Below are 26,427 nucleotides of genomic sequence, written 5' to 3'. Positions count from 1 at the left end.
GTAAGACAGGAATAAAGACGCAGACCTACTGGAGAACGGACTTGAGGATATGGGGAGGGGGAAGGGTGAGCTTTGACAGGGCGAGAGAGAGTCATGGACATATACACACTAACAAACGTAGTAAGGTAGATAGCTAGGGGGAAGCAGCCGCAAGGCACAGGGATATTAGCTCGGTGCTTTGTGACAGCCTGGAGGGGTGGGATAGGGAGAGTGGGAGGGAGGGAGATGCAAGAGGGAAGACATATGGGAACATATGTGTCTGTATAACTGATTCACTTTGTTATAAAGCAGAAACTAACACACCATTGTAAAGCAATTATACCCCAATAAAGATGTTTAAAAAAAAAAAAGAGGAAGACTGGACTGATCTGTTTAGCCTGGAGGTGAGAAGATACTGAGAGGCATGATAGTAAGTCTCAAATATCTGTATCTCTGTTGCCTCCACCCTAGCAGAAGCCACCTTCATCTCTTGCCTGGATGACCACAATGGCCCCAAACTGGTCTTCCACTTCACTCTTGCCCCCTTCCAATCCATACATAAACCAAAATGACCTATTATAGACACAAACCAGACTACAGCACCTCCTGCTTAAAACTCTTTAGTGTCTTCCATTGCATGTAGAAGAAAATCCAAACTTTACTATGTCTTGTATCTTCTCCAACTCATCTTATGTCATTGTCCCATTCTGCTTAATAGACTCCAAACACATTAGCCTTCTGACCGACAGAACATGCCATGTTCTTTTCCTATCTTTCTTGAACTCTTTGAATGGTTTTCTCTACCTCATGTTTCAGATCTCAGTTTAACTGTCACTTCCTAGTGAGGCTTTCCATGACCACCCCAAGTAGCATTAGTCCTTCCTGTTATTCTTCATCACAAAACTGTATATTTTTTTTTGTAGCATTTTTCTCAAGCTGTAATTATTTTATTTACTTATTTACTTTTTTTTTTGCTAACTGTCTGTCTCCCCTACTAGACTGTAAGCTTCCTGAAGGCAGAGACCATGTTAGTCTTGTTCACTGCTGAATCCCCCGTACCTTGCAAGGAACCCTGTATATAGTAGATGCTCAATAAATACTTGCTGAATGAATGAATGAACCTGAAGGATAATTATGGGAAAGAAGCAGACTAGCATTTTGTAATTATAAATGGAAGAGCTATGTCAATTGGGAGAGTTCAATATAAGGAAAGCCTTTTTAAATGTCAGAGCTGTCCAGAAGCATAGGAGTGTGCAGGTTGGACCAGGGAAACCCTGACATCTACTTGATCATTCCTGAGGGAGGGAGGTCCTTGGAATTTTCATTTTATAAGCAACCATGTGATTCATGTTCAGTGAAGTTTGAGATGACCTTTAAGGCCCTTCCAACTTTGAGATTCTTTGATTCTGTAAAATTAAGAAATAATGTGTTCTATGATCCATAAAGCACTGCACAAATGTGAAGCACTTAGATATAAGTATACCCTCAAGTCACTTTCCCTTTCACCAAGGGAGCAGGGAGTGGGAGCAACATAGCTTGACCAATTAGCAGCTTAATGTTCCCTCTGGGTACTCCTGGCTGAACAGGGAAAAAGGCTGGAGGAGGAGGTGGGAGGAGGCAAACACCAAAGACTGAATCCTAAATCACTTAGAATAGCAGAGAAGGATAGGGCTTTTGATGTTCACCACCCTTATTTACAGATGAGAAACCTAATGCACAGATGGGAAGCGATGGCCTCGAGGTTACTTAGCACATTAGTAGCAGCATTATTCTAAAGCAGAGCTATCCAATATGGTAGCCACAAGCCACATATAGCTATTGAACACTTGAAATGTGGTGGAGGAACTGAATTTTAATTTAATTTAATCTATTTTAAATATTAACAGTCACCCGTGGCTAGCTCTAGAGTCTATATGTCTCTAGTTCAGGGCATTCTCCTGCTAAATGACATGGCCTCCAAAAGGGCAATGTTGTTTCCAAAACCAGAATTAGCATAAAGAAGAAAATCAAAGTGTAGGAGTCCTGAGAACTGTGGGGTTAAAGTGCACCAAATGTGGATTTTAGTATAGCTATGATCACCCAAGAGAACTGAAAACATACATCCATACAAAACCTTGTTCACAAAGTTCGTAGCAGCATTATTCAAGATATCAAAAAGTGAAAACAATCCAAATATACAACTAAAGAATGGATAAATAAAATATGGTATGTCCATACAATGGAGTATTATTCTGCATAAAAAGTAATGAAGTACTGATACATGCTACAACATGGATGAACCTTGACAAGATTATACTAAGTGAAAGAAGCTAGACACAAAAGACCACATACTGTATGATTCTATTCATGTGAAATGTGCAGAAGAGCGAAAGCCATAGAGACAAAAAGTAGATTAGTGGTTGCCTAGGGCTGAGGCAAGGAAAGTTGGAAGAAAATGAAGAGTGATTGTTAATGAGTATGGGGTTTCTTTTTGCAGTGGTGAAAATGTTCTAAAATTGATTGTGATGATGGTTACACAACTCTTTGAATATGCCAAAAGTCACTGAATTGTACTTTAAATGGGTAAACTATATGCTATGAATTATATCTGAAAAATTTTTGAACTTACTGTGGTTTTGATTAGAACTGCAAAAAGCACACAGATTAATTTGGGGAAAAAAGCAGACATCTATACAAATCTTCCTTTCCTGAAAGATTGTACCTTAGCACTATTCATTCATTCATTCATACTGTTCATTCATTCATACTGTCTCTTTCTATTTGCCTAAAGACTTGCGACTTATTTGTTTTATTTTTAACATTATAGTCATATGTATACACCTGTTTCCCTCACTGGATTGTGAGTTCCTAAAGGCAGGCAGGACATCGTTTTATCTGTTTCCTCCTCAGTGCCTAGCAAACAAAGTTTGACACGCAGTGGGCACTTAATACATAATTGTGAAATGAATGGATAAAAATATGAACAAATAAACTCTGCTCACATGATCAGCCAGATCTAGGCTGATCAGAGTGAGAAAACATGGAAGGAAAGAGGGGATAATAGAGGATACAAATGAAGAAGACAGATGCTAAACAGGCAGCGGGAAACAGACATAGAGGAAAAATATTTAAAACTTATGGAATGGGATTTGGAAACATATCAAGAAGAGTTTCTTGAGCCCCTACAGTGGGCTCAGTTCTGGACTCTATGCCATGGAAGAGACTGGAAGAAGCCCTTGGATATGCAGTTCAGGTTGTGAGACACATGCTTCGCAGTTTGAGCTATAATTACACCCTGTTCTCCTGCCAGCTATTTTCAGGCTTTGCTCCAGAGACCTTGTGCCTGTTCGCCCTGCCCAAAGTGGCTTTGGTGACAGTTGGATTCCATATGTCTTCTCTGTTGAGAAGGCAGACCTGGGCCAGTATAGAAGTTAACCCTTTTCCCACTGCCTACATGCCTGCTTACAGGAGGGAAATCATACACATTCATTCCTACTATCCAGTTGTTCCTGGATGGAACAACTATGCTAGCCTTCCTCAAAACAAGTGAATGAGGGCAGCTCTCTTAGCTCCTTTATTATCATAGCATTTGGAATGCTGCCTTAAACAGGAATATGCCTGGGTTAGAAAAAGAAAGTGGGAAGAACAGCCAGGAACAACATACTACATGTACATCAAGTCTCTCAAGTATAACAGACACATGCAAAAATATTCACTTCAATGGTTCTTTGTTATTTAGGTAGATATCATAGTTTAAGTCAGTAGTTTTCAAGCTAGAGTACTCTATTCCTGTATGTACCTGAGCAGGAAAAGTTTTAAGAGAATAAGTGTCCAGAGACTCAACTTTCATATGTAATCTTTCCTAACATTGATCTAAGTTGGCTCTCCTTTCCCACTTTCTTTCTCCCACTTTATAAAAAAATGCCATCTCTCTCTCTTATCCCAAACCTTATTATGCCTATACAATGCTGAGGTTAAAAAAAACCCTCCAGAGTGCCAAACAAAGGAGCAGTTTGAAAACGCATAACTTCAGAGGGAGAGCCCCAAGAAAGCAAATCAGAGAGCTTCCATAAGAAATCAATATTGAAAGGAGTAACACCTTAATTGACAAACTCATGGCAAGTCTACTTGCCTTATTTCTCCTAGAATTATAATTCAGAAGTTAAATAGTTATCACAGGTCATATATTAGCATAACTGCTTTAACTGAAAAAGAAGTTAGGCATTTTCTAACAAAGTAAATCTGATTTGGCTATGTTGACAGTGAGAACTGGCTGTTCAAATTAGGTAATATGATAAACATTTTCTATAAATTATATGAGCTAAATTTGCAGTTTCAAGATTTTAAAAAAGATATATAAAATATATACATGTATACAATAAAAAACACATTGGAAATTAAATTCTTTGCAATTATTTAATATTACAATAAAATGTTTAAATGTGAACTTTAAAATGTGTGAAGAGCTACATAATTTTTCAAAATTCTTTTAGGCATTAGATTACTAATCTAACTAATTATTTTTCAAAGACACCCTGCCACTGCCCACCACATCAGAAACATCTGAGGAGGTTTTAAAAATACAAGTCAGAAGTCTTACCCTCTGAAAATTCTGATTCAATAGGCTGGGTGGGGTCCAGGGATCTGGATTATTAACAAGATCCTCAGGTAATTATTTGGAGTCACCAGACCTAGATTATTGTTTACCCCTAATTCAATGTATGAATTTGCACAAAATTTCCCCTCTTTTCTGAGCCTCTGTTTTCTTCTCTGTAAAGTATGAGATGGGAGGAAGGAGTCAAGAAGAGGGGGATAATCACTAATGTATCTTAGACTCCTTGATTATCATTTCTTCCTTTCAGAGGCAGGAGAATGGGTCTTAAAAGTCAGTTTCAGAGAAATGAGATTATACTTGGGAAAAAAAAAAAAGAACAAACTTAGCTGAGGTAGATAACAAATAAATAAAAATAACAAAACCTGTATGCCTGCCTCGCCGGTTTTTGTGTACATCAAATAAGAATCCAGCTAATTCATTACACGAGTACAGTTCCCTCACCTGATCTTCACAGCTACTTTTGCAGTAGGTAGAACATGTATTATTATCCCTGTTTTAAAGATACAAGAAATCCAGAGGACACGATTGCCAAGGCCACACAAGGAGAATTCAGGAGAAATCTGTAACTAGGTTCCAGGTTTCTGACTTCCAGGCTAGTGTTTGTTCCACTATACCAATTTGGATTATACCTAAATGAACACGGAGAAGCCTCTCTCCTAAGAATCTCCAGGAGTACTGTAAAGAAGCTGAGAAGACTCCCATCCACTTTGAGCTTTAGCCTATGGTCAAGATCATACCCACCAAGACCTCTTCAGTATTCTGAAGATTTTGAAAGATCCAAAACCTCAGGCAAGGAAACCCACATATGTCTATATTCACAATCCTTGGCAATCAATGCTCAAGTGTCACAGGAGCACTTGTACACCCATTTGCTCCTAGAGACATTCCCCACTCCCCCTGGAAATAAGGAAAAACACATTATCCGCAACATTTCCTTCCTAAATAAAATTCTGGCTCACAAGTAAAAATCTTGCCCCCATCAGGTTGTGAGCTCCGTGAGGACAAGGACCAGATTTCTCATGTTTATTGCTACATTCTTTGTACTTTGTACAGTGCCTGACAAATTTCTATAAATATCTACAAAATTAATTTTTTTAAAACCTGCTGTTAGAAGCTAATGGATTGTCCATGGAGCATGACTATCCATAAGTTGAACCCTTACCTGACCATAAGTTGCATTTACCTGGCATATATGAAAATTAACTCAAAATGGATCAAGGACCTAAATGTAAGACCTAAAACAATAAAAGTCAAAGGAAAAAAGAATCTAACAACAACAACAACTCTGCTGCTAGAAGCTAGTGGATTGTCTGTGGAGCACAGCTGTCCATACAAAAAACTTAGGTTTCTGTCAGTTTGGATGTCATATAAGACAAAACAGAAACAGACTCACACATGCAGAGAACAAACTAGTGTTACCTTGGGGGGAAAGGGGTGAGGAGAGGAGCAAAATATGTGAAGGGGATTAAGAGGTACAAACTACTAGATATAAAATAAATAAGGTACAAGGATGTAATGTTCAGCACAGGGAATACAGTCAATATTTTAATAACTTTATTTGGAGTATAATCCATAAAAATATCAAACTACAATATTGTAGTTTGAACACTTGAAACTAACATAAGTCAACTATGCCTCAATAGTAATAAGAAGAATAAAAAAGATAAGACAGTAATCCTCAAGAGTAGCTGAAACTAAAGTTCAACAAGAGGCCTGTCTGACTGCTCATTTGGATAGATTTCCATGTATTAAAATATGGTCAGGGCGGGCTTCCCTGGTGGCGCAGTGGTTGAGAGTCCGCCTGCCAATGCAGGGGACACGGGTTCGTGCCCCAGTCCAGGAAGATCCCACGTGCGGCAGAGCGGCTGGGCCCGTGAGCCATGGCAGCTGAGCCTGCACGTCCAGAGCCTGTGCTCCGCAACGGGAGAGGCCACAACAGTGAGAGGCCCGTGTACCACAAAAAAAAAAAAAAGGGTCAAAAAAGAAACAAACACTGGTTTCAAAAATAAGCCTCTCATCAAAAATCAGTCAGAGGACTTCCCTGGTGACGCAGTGGTTAAGAATCCGCCTGCTAATGCAGGGGAAATGGGTTCAAGCCCTGGTCCAGGAAGATCCCACATGCCGCGGAGCACCTAAGCCCGCGAGCCACAACTACTGAGCCGTGTGCCACAACTACTGAAGCCCGTGTGCCTAGAGCCCGTGCTCCACAACGAGAAGTAACCACAATGAGAAGCCCCCGCACCGCAATGAAGAGTAGCCCCTGCTTGCCGCAACTAGAGAAAGCCTGCGTGCAGCAACAAAGACCCAAAACATCCAAAAGTAAAAATTAATTAATTTAAAAAATATAAAGTATACAATTCAATTTTAAAAATCAATCAGAAATGCATGTGTTGATATGCTACAGAAACGTTTCCTGCAAGGACAACTCTATGTTATGTATTCCAGGGCAAATAAATAATGATTCTCCAGTAAAACCATAAGGCTTTTAATAAATAGATCAGACCTTAGAACACTAGATGAGAGCTGTTCTCAAAGCCTTACATCCCAGCTAAAGCTCTCTCATTCCTGGGCAAGAATGCTACAATGACAGGGAAACAAATAGGGAAAAAAGTAGACAGGGAAAGAGCTCTGGATTAGGAGTCAGGAAAACTATATATTTAGGTCAAGCTTCACTACCTTTCACAGTGTGAGAGCTTTTGCAAATTACTTCACTTCTCTGGGTCTCAGTTGCCTCAACTGTAAATGAGTGGAATATTTCATTAAATGTGCTTTCTAAGTCTGGATTTTATTATTCATTCTGCCTGAGAGCAAGAAAGAGAGTCGGAAAGGGAGAATCGGGAAAAGCTTCACGAAGAAGATGGCATTTCAAATGGTTCTTAAAGAATAAGCAAGGTTTAGATTGGCCCAGAAAAGGAACAGACCAATTCAGGAAGAAAGGAACAAGGGTGGCTTAGATGCAGAAGTGGGAAAACACAGGCCAGTCTACAGGCCAGTGACAATCCTAAATACTAGTATTTTCATCTATCAGTTGTGTTTTTTCATAAAGCTAAATTTATTTGATATAAAGGACTATACTTTTTGCTATGTATATTCTCATGCAGTTAAGTTATTTTTAATTGAGTGATAGTGACATAAGTTGATATTTGCGGTTTGAAAAATATCCTTACTTCATAAAATTTTAAATTGGCAACTCTTTGGGGGTCTCTGCTGAAAAATTCATTAAATTTTAAAAAATCTCAGACTTCCCCAGTGGCGCAGTGGTTAAGTATCCACCTGCCAATGCAGGGGACACGGGTTTGAGCCCTGGCCCAGGAAGATCCCACATGCCGCAGAGCAACTAAGCCCGTGCCCCACAACTGCTGAGCCTGTGCTCTATAGAGCCCGCAAGCCACAACTACTGAGCCCGCGTGCCACAACTACTGAAGCCCGTGTGCCTAGAGCCCGTGCTCTACAACAAAGAGAAGCCATCGCAATGAGAAGCCCGCGCACTGCAACGAAGAGAAGCCCCCACTCGCTGCAACTAGAGAAAGCCCGCGCACAGCAACGAAGACCCAACACAAAAATAAAATTAATTTTTAAAAAATTTTATTAAAAATTATTTTAAAAAAAGATTGAAAAGATAGAATGTCAAGGCCATGAAAATCAAGAAAAGACTAAGGGGCTATTCTAGATTGAAGACTAAAAAGAAAAAAAAAAGACTAAAAAGACATGACAACCACATGTCATGTGTAATTGTGAACTGGATCCTTCTGCCATTAAGGACATTATTAGGACAACTGGTAAAACTTCAGTGGAGTGGAGTCTGAGGATTAGATAGTAGTGGTGTATTAGTGTTGATTTCCTGATTTTGATAGTTGTATTATGGTTATATAGGAGAAAGTCCTTGTTGGAAATACACACTATTCAGGGTCTGCATCTTACTCTCAAATGGTTCAAGAAAAAAGTTATTTGTATTGTACTTGCATCTTTAAGTGTTGATACTGTTTTATTATCTGACTAGAAAATTAGACAACCCACCAGTCGGAGGGGATAGAGGAGCTTAAACTTGCTCATTATTGCCAGCTCCAGCCCCACCCTGGCCCTTCTTGGCATTTCTTCCTCTTTGTGAGGCCTCACGGTAAGGCGAGAAGAGGGAAAAGACAGAAGTCCTTCTGGGAGTCCTGGCAGACAATAAAGGACTCATGTTCACTACCTGCTTACAAACCCTGATATGGTGCTGGCAGATCAGCACTCAGGCATGGTGAATACACTTGGCCAAGGCAAGCTTGAAGACCTCTCCAAAAAATCCTTGATTTTCAGACCCAGGTAATCACCTCGTACAGCACCTGCAGCGGGGTGTTGCTTTCAAATAGAGGCGTTCAGTAGCGGCTCTTGGGCAGAGTAAAGTTGACCCTCCAGACCTCATGTTTCTTCAGAGCCCATATTCGCTGATTAGCTTCAGCTCTTGGTTGAAGTGGGATTTAAAAGGTCTCAGGGGGGTCACACACACTTTGCTACAGACGCAGCACCAGGCCACTGGCATGTCAGCTCCACTCTCCTGTCTCTACCTAAGCACAGACCCCAGTAACTGAGGAAGAGCTATACTTGTAACTTTTCTATAAATTTAAGAATGTTTCAAAACTTTAAAGATTCAAAATATAGACTAGAGAGGGCTCATATATATAGGGCCGCAAATGCTTAGTTTAAATTTTATTCTGTAGGTCAGGAAAAGTCAAGAGAGGTTCCTAGACTAAAGGCTCTTCCTCCACCTCAAAACATTTTACCTACTAAACTCCCAATCCACAGAGGACTGGAAATGGACAATCTTTGCCAGAGTGGCCATCCAATGATCAGTGCCTACTGCTTGCCAAATTAGGAAAGTAAGGGAATGAGAGGCTAGTCCTTACTCTCATAAACTTAAAATCTTTAATTGGAGAGATCTAAACCACCCACCACATCAGGCCAATATTGGGAAAGAGCAATCAAGAACAAGAAAATGCAGGAGTAGGAAATCACCAAAGGAATGCAAAAGAAATAACTTAAGCGTGGTCAATTATGAAACACTTCCTAGAAATGGTGGATTTTGAGCCAAGTTTGAGAAAAGAAGTTAAGTTCATTAGAGGAAAGAAGGACATTTTGTAAAGTATAGAAAAGTCATATGTGGCTGCCAGTCTTGAACCCTTCTGCCTAACAGTGCCCTTAGACATGTGTAATATGTATGAGTATTAGCACCACCTCATAGTAATAAATCTTTTCAGTGTGTTTTGTTGTCTTTCGTCTCAGCTAATCCTTGTAGCAATTTTTTGAGATTGGCAAAACAAGATTTGCTATCCCCATTTGAAAGGTCAGAAAACTGAGGCTCAGAAGGGTGTCATCACTTGCTGAAGGTCATAAAGTAATGGTTGGGACCTCTGCCTGCAGATCCTCAGGTAGGCTTTCTGGGTTTTGGTTTTTGTTTTTTCTAATATATACATGATCAAGAGAGTGATCTTTTCAAAATGTAACTCTGATATGTCACATCTCTACTTGAAATTCTTCATTGTCTACCTAGCACTTGTCACAATTGCAATTTTACATCTCTGTGTATGAAACACAAATTTCTGATCCTCCCCCAAAACTTCTCCTCCCAGTTTCTTCTCCAACTCAACTAATGGAAATTCCATCTTTCCAGTGCTCAGACAAAAAAACCTTTGTTTCTTGACTCCATTCTCTTATACCCCACATCAAGTTCATCAGCAAATCCTATTGGCTCTGCCTTCAAAATATTCCAAAATCTGGGGAATTCCCTGGTGGTCCAGTGGTTAGGACTCCACGCTCTCACTTACAAGGGCCCAGGTTCAATCCCTGGTGTCTCAGGGAACTAAGATCCCATGAGTCACACAGTGTGACCAAAAAAATAGAAATAAAAAATCTGACCACTTTTCACAGCTTCTACTGTTGTCTCCATTATCATATCTTATCTGAACTGTTGTCAGTGCCCCCTTACTGGTCCCCTTGCTATTGCCCTGTGCCTCCCACCCACTATTCTCAAGGTAGTATGCAGACTATATATAGTAGATATTCAGTTAAAAAAAATTGTTTGATGAATGGATGAATGAACACATCTCAGCTAAGGAAAGGATGTTATTTCTTTGAGGTTTGCCCTTTAATGTGTTAAGCCTTATAAATTATCATTATAAATTGTAGTCAACATTTCTAAAGCCAGCCCTAAACCATCTAAGTAAACTACTGGCTAGAAAAGTGACAGATTGTCAAAGAAGCTAAGTCTGTGAAGTAGAAGCATAGTGTCTATGACAAAGAATGTAAGCGTTCTTCTGTCCAGAACAAGTTACAACTGCTATGTGACCTGGCAAAGTCACTTCCACTCTCTGAGCCTTAAGCTCCTCATCTGCCAAGTGTTCTTGTGAACCATACGTAGGTTCAAAAAAACAAGGGAACAATTATACACGTACAACACAGAGGAGACATAGTTTATTATTAGAATAAGTAGAAAACTCTTAGGCATTATGGGAGATTGTAAATAATTCCCTGTCCAGGGCATACCATAGGTAGAGTACTTAATAAATGATATTGGCCAACTAGAGTATGTATACAGGAGACCAACATGCATGATGAAGGAGTTGTTCAAGAAACTATATCATACAAGGAACCTGGGAATGTGGACTCAGGACTACCTCATCCATAAAACAAGAGCACTGACTAGGTCAGGGGTTTTCAAACTGAGTTCTGCAAATCCATGGAGGTTCCACACATATATCTCACAGGGACCACAGTGACAAGGTAAAGAAGCCAACAGAATGTAGCTCTGGTCCTCCAATCTATGCTTCAACCAGATCAGCTCTGCTTTTTTCCTGTTTTAGGAATGAGGCTTTGGCATAATGACAAAAATAGCTAACATACTGTTTGCCAAGCACTAAGCCCTTTACACAGATTATTCCAATTATTCCTCACACCAATCTAGGAACCGTTATTTTATTTTTTTGGTTGTGTTGGGTCTTTGTTGCTGTATGCAGGCTTTCTCTAGTTGTGGCGAGAGAGGGCTACTCTTTGTTGGGGTGCGCGGGCTTCTCATGCGGTGGCTTCTCTTGTTGAGGAGCATGGGCTCTAGGCAGGCAAGCTTCAGTAGTTGCAGCACACGGGCTTCAGTAGTTGTGGTGGTGGGCTCAGTATTTGCAGTGCACAGGCTTCAGCAGTTGTGGCTCACAGGCTCAGTAGTTGTGGTGCACAGGCTTAGCTGCTCCACAGCATGTGGGATCTTCCCTGACCAGGGATCAAACTCATGTCCCCCGCGTTGGCAGGCAGATTCTTAACCATTGCACCACCAGGGAAGTCCCTAGGAACTATTATTGTTCCCATTTTACACATGGGAAAACTTAGGTTTAAAAAGGTGAGGCAATTTGCTCAATTTGTGGGAGTAGTTACTGAAACCCAAGCATAGACCAGATCCTGTCAATCACTATACATATAATATTATATTTGAATAAAAGGATTCTAATGCTTTTAGAAAATTGAAAATTACTGAACTAGATGATCTTCAAGGCATCTTCTAGATTTAGATATCTATAATTCTACATTCAGCCTGGCAAAGGGATACTGCCCTCAAATACCTGAAGGGATGTCTTGTGGAGAAAAGAATGGGATTATTCTATGTGGCCGCAGAGCAGAGAACTAAGACCAAGGGAAGAGGAGAGAATGGAGATAAAGTTATACGGAGGTAATATATCTAAGAACTTTGTAAAAGAGCTGCCTAACAATGGGATAGGTATTGTGTGAACTCTGTGGTCTTGGTAGTGTCCCAGAATCATCACTTATGAGAATTGTTGGGGATGGAGATACTGGGGCTACTACTCCTGGTTTGTACAGGAAGTGGACCTCAAAGGTCTGGGAGTGAGAGTCTCAAATTCTCACAGAGGTTCAAGGTATCAGACGCTAGGGATCATTACCAGTGACCAAACTCTCCCATACCAAATCCAGGAAAAGGGAGAAGGCCCATCTTCAGCTCCAAGCCTTCTGTATTTACTGTTGTAAATGTGAGGCTTCCCTAAGGCAAGAACCCATGCTCCCACCTAACTACCTGCTCTCTTCAAAGGACAAGAGGCCAGTACTGGGTTCCTCCCCTTCCCCCAACCTTCCCTAGCTGCCTTGCCACTGCAGTTCCCTACATTTGTGATAGAAATTCTGAAGGTCAGTGACAGAAGTAACTTTAGCAAGTATCCTGTTCACCCCAGACAGTTTACCAGTGAGATAAAGAAGGCTCAGAAAAAGGTCATTATCTAAAGCCATTCTCCTCATTAAATATTTACTTAATACACTGGTAAAAGAAATCAGCCCAGACACAAACTCAGGTAGCTGACATGGCTCAGGACACTGAGTCAGGCCTCAAGACAGTCTCCATTTATTACACACTTATTATTAGATATGTTAGTACATATATTAATGTATAACATATACTATTATTATTATAATACATTTATTATTCATTTCCCACCTACTTCCAAAAAGTGACTAGTGACTTGGACAGCACAGTCTACTTGTTTCATTTTTATCACTTTAGGGAGTGGCTCTTTAAGGCATCAAGAGTCTGAAACTCAGGGGAAGTGAGAGAAGAAAATTAGAGATCCACCTTAAACATGAAATCCTCCAGTCCTCCTCCACAATCTGCCCGCCTGATTCAAGTGGAGAAAGACTGTTCCCAGCAATAGTTATTTCCCCACATATCTCCCGTTAGTTTAAAGCATTTATGCTAAAGTGTTCATATTACCAGACAAGGGGATCAGATTCTCTTCCTCAGCTTCTTCATCCCTTCTAAAATCCTCCTCTTCTTTTATCATCTCAACAGAAGCCCAGCCTGCCTACTGAGTCACCATAGAGTCACTACAGGTTGCAACAGAACTTCTAAAAACAACTTCCTCTTCAGAAACAATCACAGAATCCTGAAACGTCAGTGTTGGAAGGGACCTTGCAGAGTATCAGTAGTTCATCTCCCACCACTCCCACAAAGGGAAGGCCCAGAGAGGGGAAGAGAATGGTCTGAGGCCATCTTCTTTCTCAAATGAGTGTTTTTCCTTAGCAAGTATAGTAGACCCTAGAACAACATAGGGGTTAATCTGCATATAACTTACAGTTGCCTCTCCATATCCTTGATTCCTCCATATCTGCTGATTTAACCAACCACAGACCATGCAGTACTGTAGTATTTACTGTTGAAAAATATCTGCGTATAAGTGGACCCATGCAGTTCAAACCCACATTGTTCAAGGGTCAAATGGTATATTTGAATAAGTAAATACACTATTGTGAAACCAGTGGAGATATAGATGGAGGACAAAAAAGTCCCTCCCTTCCCATAGTGATCATCTAGTTCACTGAACTAGTGATCAACTAGTGATCATCTAGTTCACTGAAATGAACTCCAGAACATGGACCTAGATAATTAACAGAGTCCTTGGACATGAATGCTAAGACAACACACTCTAGGGCTCTGGTTTTCCATGTCACCTTGACAATCTTCTCCTTGTCAGACCATGGGCTTATCTCACCTTCCCAACCATCCCCACCTCCTCAAATACACACACTCACACATACCCCACCAGGATCTGGACAGTTCTAAATATCATATTTTGGAACTCATACTCAGGAACATACAGGGATCCTGAGAGCAGAGCTTCTGTTCTAAAGTCACCTGCTTCTCAGAAGTTTCTAAGGAAGGACTGAATAATAGAGCCTGTGGAGAGATATTCCAGTGATTTCAGCTGAGGTTGAAGGGGGAGATGGTATAGAGATAATGATAGCCATAGGCAACCCAAAGCAAAAAGTAGAAGGAATGGACTATACCAAATATTTTGGGCTTTGGAGATTGGGTTCCTCTCTTGGAATAACCTAGAGACTGAGCAGCTCATATAAATCACCAGAATAATAGCCATCAACCACTCTTTCCATCCACTCCCCATAATCTCCCACTGCTTACTTAATCCCCCAATCTCCCACTGTTTGCCAGTATCCCTTTAACTCCTTGAGCTACCTCTAATATTCCTCACCGACTCTCTCTCCCTGAATTACTTTTCTAATAACTTTGTTACTGATTTCCTTCTCACATGTACACACATAAACCCCCACGAACCTGCCATGTTAGGGGGAAGAAAGTGCAAGAGAGGTTAAAACCAAAGTCTTAAGGGCAAATTTAGCCTCTGGATCAGATGACTGTGTGCCTCTGAAAGAGGTAAAGTGTTATATAGACTAAGGGGACCCTTGACTCTTCTCTCTCACTTTCTCTGTCTGTGCGCCCACCATCTACACACCCAGTTACCTATGTTGGTTTCTTTCCTCTAAATTACTCTAACATTTCATTGTTCAATTCCATTCCCACCAGCAATATCCCAGTTCAGGCATCTCTACCTTGAATAACAAAACTCTCAGTTCTCTGACTTTCCACTCTCACTTCCATATGAATCCAGATTAATCTTCTTAAACCCAGCTGTGACTGCATCATTCCCCTGCATAAAATCTTTCCTAGGTCTCCAAAAATAGTCAAGATGTCCCATTCCTGGACCTCATCCACTGCTGAAGATAACCTTGACTCCTCTCTCTCTCTCACTCCTCAAATCCAATCCAAGTCAGCAAATTCCATGAGCTCTTCACTCAAAATAGATCCAGATTTTGACCACTTTTAACCACCTTCAAGCTACTACTAAAGTCTAAATCACCATCATTGTTCAGCTGGATTTCTATAATAGTCTCATAATTGATCTCCGTGCTTCTATTCTTGCCCTTCTACAGTCTATTCTCAACACAAAGACAGATTCTAAACATAATTCTAAATATAAGTCAAATCATTTTTACTTCTATGCTCAAGATTGTCCAGTGGTTCCCCATTTCACTGTGAATAAAACCCAAGTCTTTCAAGATTCTATACAATCTAGTGTCCTGCTGACCTCATTCCCTACTACTCTGTTTTTCTAGCTAATACTGCTTCAGCTACACTAACTTCCTAGCTAGTATTCAAATACCCCAGGTAGCAGAACACTCCCATCTCAGGACCTTTGCACTTGCTCCTCCATGTACCTGGAATATTTCCCTTTCCCAAGCCAGCTATGGGCATAACACTCTTCATTTCCTTCATATCTCTGCTCAAATGTCACCTTTATCAGAGAGTGCTTCCCTTATCAATCCCTATTCTTCATTGCCATTCCTTTTTCCTTAAACTGCTTTGTATTTTTCTATAGCACTTATCACTACCTGTCACATATTTATTGGTTGGTTTGTTTATTGTCTGTCTCCTTAAGCTGGAATATAACCTTCACGAGGGCAGAGAGTTTGTCTGTTTGTTCAAAATACTTCCTGGTACATAGTAAGTTCTTAATAAGTATTGAATGAATAAATTGTTCCCTACATAAACCCTTTACTCTAGACAGACTTGGTCATCTCACTGTCCCGATATAATAATAATGGCGGCTAATATTTGAGTGCTTTCAATGTGCCAGGAATTGGACACATGGGTTTGTTATCCTTTTCAATCCTGTTCAGCTGACAACTCCATGAGATAAAAACTATTTTTATCTACATTTCACAGTTGAGAAAACTGAGGCTCAAAGAGGTTATGTAACTTGTGCAAAATCGTAAAGCTAGTTAGTGGCAGAAACACAACTCAAATTAGGTTAGTTTGACACCAAAACACATTCTCCTAATTTTATGTTATACTGCCTCCCTGCAATGCTTTCTCCCTTCTGTGAACTATTAGTAAAAGTGGCTCTTTGCAATTTGACCCATAATTGCTTTCAGGCTGTTTCATGTAGGCCTGTCTGGTCTTCCCCAATAGAATGTAAATCTATTTTACATTCATTAAAGGGTCTGGGCCATTTAAACCTGGTGACACCATTTATTTTACATTTTTAAGCAAATTAATTTAAAGTTAATTTAACTAATATGACTAATTTCTCTTTTCACTGGTCACAGCCAAGTACTGCACAGCTAGAATAACGAAGTACTATTGACCCTTGAACAACACGGGTTTGAAATGCATGAATACATTTATATGCAGACTTTTTTCAATTGTAAATACTACAGTACTACATGATCCACTGTTGGTTGAATCCACAAATGTGGAACCTCGGATACAGAGGCTATGGAGGGCCAGCTATAAATTACATGCAGGTTGGATTGTGCAAGTGTTGGCACTTCTAACCCTCGAGTTGTTCAAGGGTCCACTGTAGTATCATATGGTAAAAAGAGAAGTTGACTAGGAGTGAGGATATCTGGAGATTAGTCTCAGCACTGTCTCCAAGCAGGTTTATCACCCTTAAGCAAATCACTTAGCTTCTCTGATCCTTAATCTACCCATCTGTAAAGAGAGCTGGCCTAGATGGACTCTAAAACAGTCACTTCAAATTCTAAAAATACTGTTCTTCCGTGAGTATTTACAATGTGTCAAGCCAAAAGTAAAAGGCCAAATTCTTCCTTAATATTGTTCTATTTTGGCTTATTGGAGTACTTTCCTAAGAGCACTATTTCCTTTGTGGATTATTTCAGTATGTATATAAGATATGCCCTAAAACAAGAAGTGACCTACAAATGTGGTTTTCTAATGCCATTATAGCTATCTAAATGCCTAGGTTGAAAAGAAAGTCATACTATGGCTCCATAAGAAGTGTATCAACTGGAACAAATCACTGAAAAGATGTCACTTTAAAAGCATTAATAGAAAGTAGAGCGGGAAGAAGGTGGGCTCCAAGACAAAGGACAAAGGAGAAAAACAGCACTTCAGAGAATAAATTATATGATAGTTTGAAAAAAATTGAGTATATGATAAAGGCAAATAGTGCAAGAAAGATGGCAGGCGATTTTTAACTTCTGTGAAAAAAAAATCTTTACATAAAAGGAACTGCAACTGTGATAGATTATTCTAACATAAACATTGATTTTTAAATCAACTAAAAAACAGAGGTATAATTATATTGAGGAAAAAAGAGAAGGAAGCTGGAGGAGTACACAAGAACTGAATTCTCATCTATCATAAAAGGAAGTCAATACTTTCTAAAAAAAAAGATGAAGAAATAGCAGTGTAAGCATATTATTTTTAAAATATGGAGGTAGAAAAGGGAAGTAACCAAGTATCTCGCATGTTTGCACTTTACTTTCTTTTAACAAATGTGATTTATTTGTAGCTTGAGAATTGAATAATAATGGCCAGTGTGGTACTTGTCTCCACTCTTCTTACCCTTGTACCATAACACATAACATAGGGCTGTGTACCCAATATCTTTAAAAATTCTTATTGGTTGAGTGACCAATGTAAAAATGGAGTGAAAATGTCTTGTTATAGAGTTACAGAATTTTGCACTGAAACTAAATGTAGAGACTATATAATCGAGTGCTTCCCAAATTGGTGTTCCATGGAATACTGCTTCTTTTGATGTTAATAGCATGCTACAAAATGTGTTTGGGGCTCAAATAAACTTTAAAAATCCCATGTTAAAATTAATCAGGTGTCTTTACTGTAGGACTTCTTGGAGTCTTTACTATATTAATATACATTGGGAATCCCACAAAGGTAATTTATTATGTAGTGCTTCTCAGTCTCATTTGTTTCATGAATCAAGAAGCCCCTGCTAATATGTCTAGTAGTTAGTGAGTGGTTCCTAGAGCATTCTTGGGAGAACAGTGATCTAATCTACTCCTTTCATTTTACAAATGTGGAGACAGGCTCTGTTCAGGTATGTATGGTAGGGGAACTAAAAGAAGGGCCTCAGCATTCTGCAGCAATATCCAGTGATTGGACAACTCTGGCCTGTGTTTTTCAGTCTTTCATCTTGCACCTGAATTATTTCAAACCAGGTAACAAATTTAGACAAAAGCATCTCCTCTGAAAACCTTTAAAGGTTTTTTGATCCCTAAGGAACCTAGGAGGTGGGCCCAAGTGTCAGCTGGAGCTCAAGCATAAAGTCCCAGGGCAGAAGCTAAACAAAGTCTCAACAGGCATAATAGGCCATGACTTTCAGTGGCAAAGTGACCCCAAACTGAACAATGGTAATGTGATAACAGACCACTCACATCTGTATGTTGTTTTCCAATGAACAAATAAATGCTTTTACAATATCATATTTGATTCTCATAACAATCTAGAGATAAAGACAAGGGTAGAATTATTACCCCCATTTTATGAATGAGGAAACTGACTTTCAGAGAGTTAAATGCCTTGCCTAGGGTTACAAAGCAAGTGAATGGCACAGTTGGAATAAGAATCTGAGTTTCCTATCTCTCAGGTTAGGGCTTTTCTCAATATATCACACAAACTGGGCAAATTTTTACTGACTACCAATTTAATTCTTCCATGAAATACCAACGTGCTCCTATTGGCTTACTTAAAAAGAAACAGATCAATTCCAAAGTGCTCATGGTTGGTGGCAGAAGCAACACTCCAATAACTGGAACTTCAAGACCCTATATCAGGTTCAGTTTTGTAACACCTCCTCTAAGCTATGTTGCTAGGAGGAGGGGGGGTCTCAGTTTCAGTTGGGGAGGCAGTGTGGCCTAGTGTTAAAAGCAAGGAATCAGACAGACGGGTTTGAATCCTGGCTCTACCAGTTACTCATGCTATGACCTTATTCACTATGAAGCACAGATGTGTGCTTCATTTCTTCAGCTATAAAATGGAGCAAACAATACCTACTTTGCAAAGCTAAGTTGGGAGGCTAGTATAAGAAATTAAAAGGATAGTATAGTGTCATGGTTAAGAGTATAAACTCTGGAATTGTGCTACTGGGGTTTGAATCTTAGCCCTGCTTCTTACTAGTTGTATGACTTCAGATCAGTCATTTATCTACATCTCAGAATTTCAGTTTTCACATATGTAAAATGAGGAAAATAAATAATGTATTCTTAGTTGCTGTGAGCATCAAATATGATAATATTTGCTAAGCACTTGAGCACAGTGTCTGGCATATATCTCAATCAAAGGTAATGATGATAACAGTGGTAGTGGTAGTGAAAAATCCAATATCCATTTTTCTCCCAAAGCAAGAATGAGAAAGAAAGCTACTTAGTACTGTTTGCTTCCATTTACCCTCTCACCTTGTTCCTCTCCAAGTTGAGAACACTAGACTAGAAGTCAGGACACTTGGTTTTGAATGTCAATTCTGTCACATTCTAGTTATGTGATTTTAGGGAAGTCATTAACTTACTTGAGGTATTTTTCCTCACCTGAGACATTAAGTTAATGATACTTTGCTTATTCTTCTGGGTTGTTGTAAGCATCAAATGAATTCATGGATTTTTAAGGTACTTTGTGAACTATAAAATACTATATAAATGTGAGGATGACTTTTTATCTGCCACAGGCTATAAAATAGATGTTTTTACCAGTAAAAAGCAACTTTATCGCCAAGTTTTTTCTCGTAGACAATTCGATCCAGTACATTGTAGCAGATGTTGGTAGTTGCTCCTTTCATCCACTCAATAAAGATTTTCCCTTTGGTCATATCAAAGTTGTACTGGAGGAATGGACCAGGACATGGGGTCTTCCAGTAAAATTCCTTGGCAATGTCTCCCCAAAACGCTGCAACAGAAAAGGAAGCCCAGACATCACTTAGCTTCTCAGACATATTTATCCTCAGATAGCTTACCAGTCTATGCACAGGACCAAGTCATAACTCTGCCTGTACTCTAGGACCTACCACCTGGGTCCCTCCTCTACCTATCAAATCTTAACACCCACCACACTCCTAAACCACCTTCTATTCCTATGGGCTGAATCTTGACTCAAATTTCTTCCCTCCCTTCTCAAAACTGCCACTCCATTTTTCACCGTCTATTTAAATTGTAGCCACAATGCCTAGTACGTTGTAGTCAATCAGTAACTTTTTAAATGAACTAATTAGTGAAAGGAAGAAATCCTTTACCCACAGAGCCTTCCATGACATAGGAGGCTTAATTTGTTCATTCACTCTCAGCAATTATTTAATGAGCATCTCTTTCTCCTACTACTACTTGCCCAAGTGTTACTTGCTAAGTGCCAGATGTTGCTTTAAGCTCCTTAAATGCATTATCTTATTTAGTTCTTACTACAACCCTAGGAGGTAGGCCTTATTTTCATTCTTATTTTATTGATTTGAAAATCGAGGCTCAGAGAGGTTAAATAATTTGCCCAAGGTTATACATTTACTAAGTCACCATTTGAACTGCCCTGAGGAAGACATTGTTGCTAAAATCTGAAAGATGAATAGGAGTTTTTCTCCACGCCCCCACCAAGAAAGACATTAATATGGGACAGAAAAGAACCAAGGGTATGCGTTAAGAGGAACTCCCTTAGGCCGAAGCACTGAGAATTACAGAAAGAACAGCAGGAATTGATGCATAAACTGGGCAGATAAGGCAATCCTTCTAAGAAAGAATTCTAAGGAAGCTAAGGATTCTAAGGATTCTAAGGAATGCTTCTAAGGAAGCATAAAGAATTTGCTATTTACCCTAAGAGCAATGGAAAGCCATCACAGGAGTTTAATCAGGAGAAGGACATGATCAGATTTATAATCTTGAAATATTTGCCTGGCTACTTTGGAGAAAAGGTACTCAACAGGTTAAACATACAACTGCAGAACACCTAGGATAATCTCAGTACTGGATCAGGAGCTAGAGGAGAGAGAGACACTTAGAACCTTAATAATGGAAGGAACTTTAGAGGTTATCACCCCCTCATTTTACTGATAAGAAATCAAATTTATAGAGGTAAAGTGACTTGTTCAAGGTTAGATGATTTAGCTTATATAATCTGATTAAAGAGATAAGACTAACATAAAATATTTTTGAATATACAAGACAGAATATAATTGAAAGCTAAATCACATGGAGTACAATTTGCAATGAATTAAAGAAATCCAAATTAAATCAACCCCAAGGTGCCATTATATGCCAATAAAACTAGCAAAGACTAAAAGAAAGATTAAACTCAATGCTTGAGTGGCCCTAGAAAACAGATACTCTTATATGATAACAGCATTATAAGAAATTAGCACAATTTACTGAACAGCAGGGCAATGCCTGACAAGAATCATAACATTTTTAATACCCTTTCATCTGCTAACTTAACTTTGGGGAACCCACTCTAAGAAAATAATACCAAAGGAAAAAAAGAGATTACTCAAGAGATGTTTATACTAACACTATTTATAATAGTGAAACTAGAAACAACCCTAAAGCCCAATAATGAAAAAACTGATAAAAACTAGCAATACTGGTAGTGATAACAATAGAATACTAAATGGCCATTAAAGAGGGAACAAATGGGTCTAACTCTGAAGTCCATGTTGTTACAACTACACTGAGTATGTGTGTATACTCAAAAATATTTTAAAGTGATAATTAGTAGGCATAAACTATGTAAAACTATATATGAACCACATTTATGTCCATCAACAAGGAGTGAAGAAAACTGAGTTTTATGATCACTTAGTTTTTTTTGTTTTGCTTTGCTTTGTTTTGTTTTGTTTTTTGGCCACGCCACGCTGCATATGGGATCTTAGTTCCCCAACCAGGGATCAAACCTGTGCGCCCTGCAGTGGAAGCTCGGAGTCTTAAACACTGGAACGCCAGGGAAGTCCATGATCACTTAGTTTTTGTTTTTGTTTATTTCTGGTGGAGCTGTTGAACTCTGGATGTTTCTTTGGCACACATTCTAAGTACCGAAAAAGTTTAGAAGAGGAAAAGATGAAAATGGTCTGGGATGATCAGGGAATGCTCTGTGGAATTGTCGGGGTTTGACTAGGTTGAGAGGAACAGAAGGGAATGGGCAAAGGCTAGGAGATGGGAAAGGGACTTTTGCGTATCCAGTATATCAACAAGAATGACCTGTTGTAGAATAAGGGGTATATGGTAGGGAGTAGCGGAAGATAAGAATAGAAAGGTGGGGTGTTCTAGTTATCCAGAGACTCTGAAAGAAAGGCAGAATTTTAATTTGAAGCTGTAGGAAATAGGGAACTATTGCAAGTTTTTGAAGTGACATATGAAAGCAGTGTTTCCATAATATCAGGCTAATAGTGTTTAGATAAATCTAAATCTAAATCTACCAGAAATATTGGAAATGAGTGAGACTAGTGGAGAGAGAAGCAATTAGGAGGCTGCTCCCTTGAATTAAAAGGGTCTATGGGAATGGAAGAAAAGGTAACCTGAGAGAGATTTTGAAAGAGTATTTGACAGAATTTGGCGAAAGGCAGCCTGTGGATCAGGGAAGAGGAACAGCATAGCTATTGGGAGAACAGGTTCTGCAATCAAAACTACCTTGGTTCAAATCACAGCTCCACCACTAAGTACCTGTGTGACCTTGTGCAATTAAGTTAACCTCTCTAAGCTTCAGTTTCCTTCTCCATAAAATGGGGATAATAGTCTCTACATCAAATCAAACAGAATTTGTGCTTAGTAAGCAGTAAGCAATCTATAAATAAATAAGATATACAGATAGATAGGATCTGGGATGGTGCCATTGACAGGGATTAGAAAATTAGGGAGGAAAGCAGGTTTGGAAGGGAAAATTGGTAAATCTGAGTCACAGTCATATTAAATATGGTATAACAACAGGGTGTGTGAATAAAATGCTCTACAGACCTATGAAATTTGAGACTAGAGCAAAAGTGAGATCCTGGATACAGAGCTAAATATGTAGAAAAGGAGTTCTTGTGACAGCAATAGCTCACCCCTGGGGAGAAGATATTTGCAAATCATATATCCAATAAAGGGTTAGTATTCAAAATATATAAAGAACTCATACAACTCAACAACAAAAAAACAAACAACCCAATTAAAAAATGAGCATAGGTGCTGAACAGACATTTTTCCAAAGAAGACATACAGATGGGCAACAGGCACATGAAAAAATGTTCAGTATTACTAATTATTAGGGAAATGCAAATCAAGACCGCAATGAGATATCACCTCCACCCGTTTGAATGGCTATTATCAAAAAGGCAAGAAATAACACGTTTTGGAAAGGATATGGAGAGACGAAACCCTCATACATTGTTGGTGGGAATGTATATTGGTGCAGCCACTTTGGAATATGGCGATTCCTCAAAAAATTAAGAATAGAACTATTATACAATCCATTATTCCACTTCTGAGTATTTTTCTGAAGAAAACAGAAACACTATTTTGAAAAGATATATGTACTCCTATGTTCATTGTAGTAGTATTTACAATAAATAGCCAAGATATGAAAGCAACCTAAGTGTCTATTGATAGATGAATGATAAAGAAGATGTGATATATAGATATATATTTATTATATGGATATATGAATATTACTCAACCATAAAAAGAATGAAATCTCACCATTTCAGACAGTTAGACAAAGACAAATACCATATGCTTTCCCTCATATGTGGTATATAAAAAACAAACAAAACAAAATAAATGAACAAACCAAACTAAACAAAAACAAACACGTAGATACAGAGAACAGATCAGTGGTTACCAGAGAGGAAGGTTGGGGAGGGGAAAATGAGTAAAGAGGGTAACTATATGGTGATGGATGGAAACTAAATTTTTGGTGGTGACCACACTGTAGTGTATACAGAAGTAGAAATATAACACTGTACACAGGGAACTTAAATAATGTTACCTCAATTAAAAAAAAATGCCTCACCCCTGGGAAACAGATGAACTCATGACAGGAGAAAATAGAGAGGGAAGAGAAGTGAAAAGAGGCCTGAGGTAGGAGGGGAGGGATAAATTAGGAGTTTGGGATTAACGTATACACACGACTATATGTAAAATAGATAACAAATAAGGACCTACTGTGTAGCACAGGGAACTATACTCAATATTTTGTAATAACCTATAAGGGAAAAGAGTCTGAAAAAGGATATACATAAATAACTGTAAAAAAAATAACTGAATGACTTTGCTGTATACTTAAAACTAACACAACATTGTAAATCAACTACAATTAAAAAAAAAAAGAAAGAAAGAAAGAAAAGAAAAGAAACAAGCTGGGGACATCTAACCTGAAAGTGAACTTAGATTAGGGGGTGAGACTATAGATTAGATCACCTCTCTGAGAGCCAACCAGGCAGTCTCCATTGGAAAAATGAAGATATGATATTATTATAGAACCAGTATATTAATTGGTCTTTACATTTTATTCCTAGAGAATCCCAACAAAAACATGGTGTTATCCCAAGAAGTCAGAATCCTGGAGTGGTTGGTGGATACAGGTGTGTGATATAAGTGTGTTTTATGAAAGTTCCATGTGATTGTGTTTTTATTTAAAGATATTGGCTCATTTCCCTATTAAAGGAAGCCTACTGTGAATTCTTTTATAAAGCGTAGAAACTTTTGGCAAGGAAAGAATTACCAACCAGTTGACTCTTTTAAGTGTAATATTTGTCTAAGGTGTGGTATACATTAATGAGCAGTAAGACACTCTCTATGTAGGCAAATTTAGTCAATAAATAACTATACGAACACCTTAAAAAAATAAAAGAGGTCTGAGGACTCAAACTTGGACACTGCATGCAGCAATCAACCACTCTACACTTGATTCAGTCTCATCCGGCATTACTCAATAATTGCTTCATCCACTTTGTTCCTATTGTTATCAGACTAACCGCTATTTAGTGAACACTACTGTGCATCAGGCACTCTATAATGCACACCTCACTTATTACTCATTTTTGCCCTCAAACGAAACTGTGAGGCAGGTATTATTACCTCTGTCTTATAGATAAAGAGAAGGAATTCCAGACAGGTTTTAAAATCTGCCTAAGGCCACACAGTAAATGAGTGGTAGAGCCAGGATCTAAATCTAGATTTTTCTGAGTTTGATTCGGTGGCTCAAGCTTGTCCCACTGCCAACATCATGTTGCCTCCCACCTACAGTTGTGACCCCTAACCCAGCTTGAGGGCACAGATGGGGAATTTTCCCCACACGTTCTTAAAGACATGGAACTACCTATCAGAATTTCTGAGTTATTACAATCCCATCCCTAATTTCTTTTTAAAAGACAACATTTTAGTGACTTGTTCAGTCTTATATGGTAGTTTCCATTGGGATTGCTAAAATACTAAAAATAGATCTGGGACTCCATTACTAATTTGGGGACCCCAGGATGGGACCCTACTGCCCCTCAGCAGTGGAGACTAACTCACAGGTTAAAGATGTCAGGAGGCACTGGGTAGGCTGGTCTGAAAAGCGGCTAAGAAAATTCTCTTTGTGGCCCGCCTCTCCTCAAGGCGCTCTGCGCCCTTAAGAACCCGCCTTTTCACCTGAGGAACTGTTCTCTTCTTAGGACACTTTCACTCTCCTCACAAAACCTGCATCTCCTCACGAAACCCCCAAGCCGCCAAGGAACCCCCCCAATTCCTAGGGAACCCTCATTTCCTACAGAACACTCCTTCTCAGAGAACCCCCCTCTCCTCCCGGAACCCCTTTTCCGTCTCCTTAAAGAACCGCAATTCTTCCCTCACAAAACCTCTATCTTCTCACGGACCCCTCAGTTTCCCAAGGGAACCCCAACTCCTCACTCTCCTGTGAGCCCCCCACTTCTCTCCTCCCTGACGTCTCTCAGGCCCGCCCGGGCCCGGCCTCACCTCTCGGCTCCTCCAAGGAGCGCCTGTGCAGCTCGCGGTAGCGCTGCAGCGAGGGGACGTGCGCGGAACGGCTGACCTCGGGCGGCGGAGACCAACTCAGCAACCGGCTCCGGGCTCCAGCCTCCTCCCGGACCCCGCTCCCACCGCCGCTCCGGCCCCGCTCCTCGGGAAGCCCCATCACCTCAAGTTCCGAACACCGTTGCAGCCTTGGCGGTCTCAGCGGACGGCCAGGAGGGGGAAAACAGGCCGACCGAGGGGCGGGGGCCTTCAGAGAAGGGTGGGGCCTGACAGCAGAGGCGTGGCTT

General features: G+C 39.6%; 1 protein-coding gene across 2 annotated transcripts in view; it reads right to left on the bottom strand.

The window, feature by feature from the left end:
- Positions 1-26,427, bottom strand: part of ACSS2 (acyl-CoA synthetase short chain family member 2) — a 48,009-nt gene extending 21,582 nt beyond the window's left edge. The window contains exons 1-2 of one of the 2 annotated variants that reach the window (XM_024742899.1): positions 26,123-26,427; positions 19,907-20,102 (exon numbers count right to left, since the gene is read on the bottom strand). In XM_024742899.1, the coding sequence (XP_024598667.1) occupies positions 19,907-20,102; positions 26,123-26,300 (374 nt within the window). In that variant the 5' untranslated portion in view covers positions 26,301-26,427. The remainder of the gene's footprint in view (positions 1-19,906; positions 20,103-26,122) is intronic. The other variant, XM_024742900.1, reaches the window with a different exon arrangement.

Source organism: Neophocaena asiaeorientalis, unplaced genomic scaffold, assembly GCF_003031525.2.
Source record: "Neophocaena asiaeorientalis asiaeorientalis breed wild unplaced genomic scaffold, Neophocaena_asiaeorientalis_V1.1 scaffold82, whole genome shotgun sequence".
In the NCBI taxonomy this organism is placed as follows: Eukaryota; Metazoa; Chordata; class Mammalia; order Artiodactyla; family Phocoenidae; genus Neophocaena; species Neophocaena asiaeorientalis.
This window is presented reverse-complemented; position numbering and strand designations above follow the sequence as displayed.